The sequence below is a fragment of the Anarrhichthys ocellatus genome, unplaced genomic scaffold (genome assembly GCF_004355925.1).
Source record: "Anarrhichthys ocellatus isolate YVR2014 unplaced genomic scaffold, GSC_Weel_1.0 scaffold229, whole genome shotgun sequence".
In the NCBI taxonomy this organism is placed as follows: Eukaryota; Metazoa; Chordata; class Actinopteri; order Perciformes; family Anarhichadidae; genus Anarrhichthys; species Anarrhichthys ocellatus.
Window position 1 is genome coordinate 17829 of NW_022280259.1, and position 2548 is coordinate 20376.

Genomic DNA, 2548 nt, shown 5'->3' on the forward strand with positions numbered 1-2548 from the left:
GTACACTGTTAGTACACTGTTTAATGCACCGTTAGTCCGCCACAGTAGTCAGTCAGATGTACCTGCCATGCTGGACACATTGACGATGCGTCCTCTGGACCTCCTCAGCAGAGGGAGGAACACCTGACACATCTTCACTGCAGACAGGAAGTTCACGTCCATGCAGTATCTGAACGCTGTGATTGGCTGCAGCTCTGCATCCACGGGACAGTGAAGGACTCCTGCGTTGTTCACCAAACCCCACAGACCTGCAGGGACACCAGACAAAGGGACAGAAAGATCCAAGTCCCTGTCCCACTGAACTCGTTCACAATAATGTCATGAGGTCACAACAAATAGAATTTAATTCTTGTCTTCAGTTTGAACTCTGGGACTCGTGTTTAATGGATCTGTCTTAGGTTTACCTGGCGGTGTGCTCAGTGGTCTTACCTGTGTCAGCCACCTGAGTGCCGATGTACCTGTGAGCCGTCTCTATCTGGTTGTTGTCGGTGACGTCGAGCTGCAGCACCTGAAGGTTTTCACATCCTCGTCCTCTGAGCTGCTGAGCTCCAGCTCCGTCCTCATCCAGCACGCCAGCAAATACCTTCAGTCCGGACTCGCTGAGCCGCAATGCCAGAGCCAGACCGAATCCTGAATCACAACCTCCAGAGGGAAAGAGACGGCAATGAAACCTGAAACAAGGTGTGTGTGTGTGTGTGTGTGTGTGTGTGTGTGTGTGTGTGTGTTTCACCTGTGATCAGCACCGCTCTGCTCTGCAGCTCTACTCTCTTCTCAGTCTCACACATCAGGAACAAGCTGCAGCCGAGGACGGCCAGTCCACAGACCACCGGAGGACCAGAGAGGTACAGAGAGGACCCGACCAGAGCCCAGACCAAGACCCAGACCAGGGCCCAGACGGTCCAGAACCAGGTTCCACAGCCCTCTTTAAGCTTCCACAGCACGGTGAAGAAGAACACAGCTGCAGCGCTGACACAGAAACAGGAAGTGATGTCCATATTCTGACTGTCGGTGTGTTGAGTCTCTCAGCTGTCTCACCTGTTGTCTCACTTGTGTGTCACAGGTGAAGTGAAGTCAGGCTCCAGGTGATCCTCCTGCACACAGGTATGTGGTGCTCAGACCGGTTCCTGCTCCTCCCCCTCTGATACCAGCGGTGACGATAAAGATCTGTTTCTCTTCTTGTTCTCTTGATTTGTCTGAGAACATTTTTCCTTTTATTCATGAAGTCTAAATCACAGTCAGACCTTCTGTAGTTAGTTCTTATTTCTACTTTATAATACATGACATCATTTAACATCTATTGAACTATTATACACTAATAATAATAATGACAATAATAATACAAGTGATAATAATAATGATTGTGACAATAATATTAAAGGTCTTATAAGGCCTTCGCCTTGTAAGACCCGCCCCATCCGGAGGAAGGCTGGCTTCTTCCCCTCTGACACACCTGGTGAGCTACAAGGAGCGTCTGGCAGCAGTTGAACTTTCTGTCATTCTACGAGAATGCTCATTTTTGTTGCACATTTGAAATGTCCTGGCCTTTTGTTATAAACGTATTTATTTAGCTCCTTGCCTGAGTTTTCGCAACATTTGCTATGGTTGTAGAGCCGGACCATAACAAATTGGGGGCTTGTCCGATTCGAAGACTTAAGCGGTGAGTCTATTGAGTGATGAAGTTTTTTAAAATAAGAACTTCAGTGGCAATTTTCGTCTTGTAAAGAGTGTGTTGTTGTAAGTTCGCACCTTCCCTAGATGCCGATTAGGGGTGACGTAATAGTAGTGGGTTCCCTGTGTGGTGACGTCAGGTCCGGGATTCCTTTTTTTTGCGCCCGTTGTGGAAGCTCGCGTAGGGAGCAATGAGATGTGTTTTCTCATATTGTGTGTTTATACTGGTGCTATCGGCTTCATGTTTTGTCTCTGTAAAAAAAATGTTGGTCTGTTCTGCAAAAATAGTCACGGGACAAAGGAAGGTAAGTTTTGACCTCTTTGTGGCACAAATGTTATATTGACTCCCCTGTAGGAATATCACGTTTCCCATTTGGGATTCGTTTGCGGATAAATGTAGTGTGGGGTGAAAGCGGTTGTGAGCAGTTGACTCGGGAGCACGTCCATAGTGTTGGCAGTGTTGCCAGCTTGCTGGTCGCTTTGTCATACTATCGGGTTTTGGTGCATAAATACCCGCCGTCAGTAGCCCTTGAAGACTAGGGTTGAGTTTAGGTAGATCTGGATAGGCAGTTAGAGGGGATGCTCAATTTACTAAGTTGTTCCTGTGAACGTGTCATCGGTGTGAACGCGTCATCGGTGTGAACGCGTCATCGGTGTGATCGTGTCATCGGTGTGAACGCGTCACGTCATCGGTGTGAACGCGTTATCGGTGTGAATGCGTCACGTCATCGGTGTGAACGCGTGATCGGTGTGAACGCGTGATCGGTGTGATCGGCGTGATCGGTGTGATCGGCGTGAACGCGTCATCGGCGTGAACGCGTCATCGGCGTGAACGCGTCATCGGCGTGATCGCGTGATCGCGTCATCGGCGTGATCGCGT

At 48.8% G+C, this 2548-nt stretch overlaps 1 protein-coding gene across 2 annotated transcripts; it reads right to left on the reverse strand.

The window, feature by feature from the left end:
• Positions 1-43: 43 nt before the first annotated feature.
• LOC116400984 (estradiol 17-beta-dehydrogenase 2-like) lies at positions 44-1045 on the reverse strand. 2 transcript variants are annotated; one of them, XM_031879124.1, is made up of 3 exons: positions 731-1045; positions 430-630; positions 44-248 (listed from the first exon to the last, which is right to left on the reverse strand). In XM_031879124.1, the coding sequence occupies exons 1-3, from the start codon at positions 993-995 to the stop codon at positions 49-51; spliced, it is 666 nt and encodes a 221-aa protein (XP_031734984.1). In that variant the 5' UTR covers positions 996-1045; the 3' UTR covers positions 44-48. The 2 variants fall into 2 exon arrangements, with proteins under 2 accessions (XP_031734984.1, XP_031734983.1); XM_031879123.1 differs by having other exon boundaries at positions 430-642.
• Positions 1046-2548: the final 1503 nt, after the last annotated feature.

Excerpts from the sequence above, each read along its gene's own strand:
- LOC116400984 (XM_031879123.1), bottom strand. The coding sequence starts at position 995 with ATGGACATCACTTCCTGTTTCTGTGTCAGCGCTGCAGCTGTGTTCTTC. Across the intron at positions 643-730 it reads CAGAGCGGTGCTGATCACAG|GTTGTGATTCAGGATTCGGT; the intron begins GTGAAACACACA and ends TTCCCTCTGGAG. Across the intron at positions 249-429 it reads CACTCAGGTGGCTGACACAG|GTCTGTGGGGTTTGGTGAAC; the intron begins GTAAGACCACTG and ends GTGTCCCTGCAG.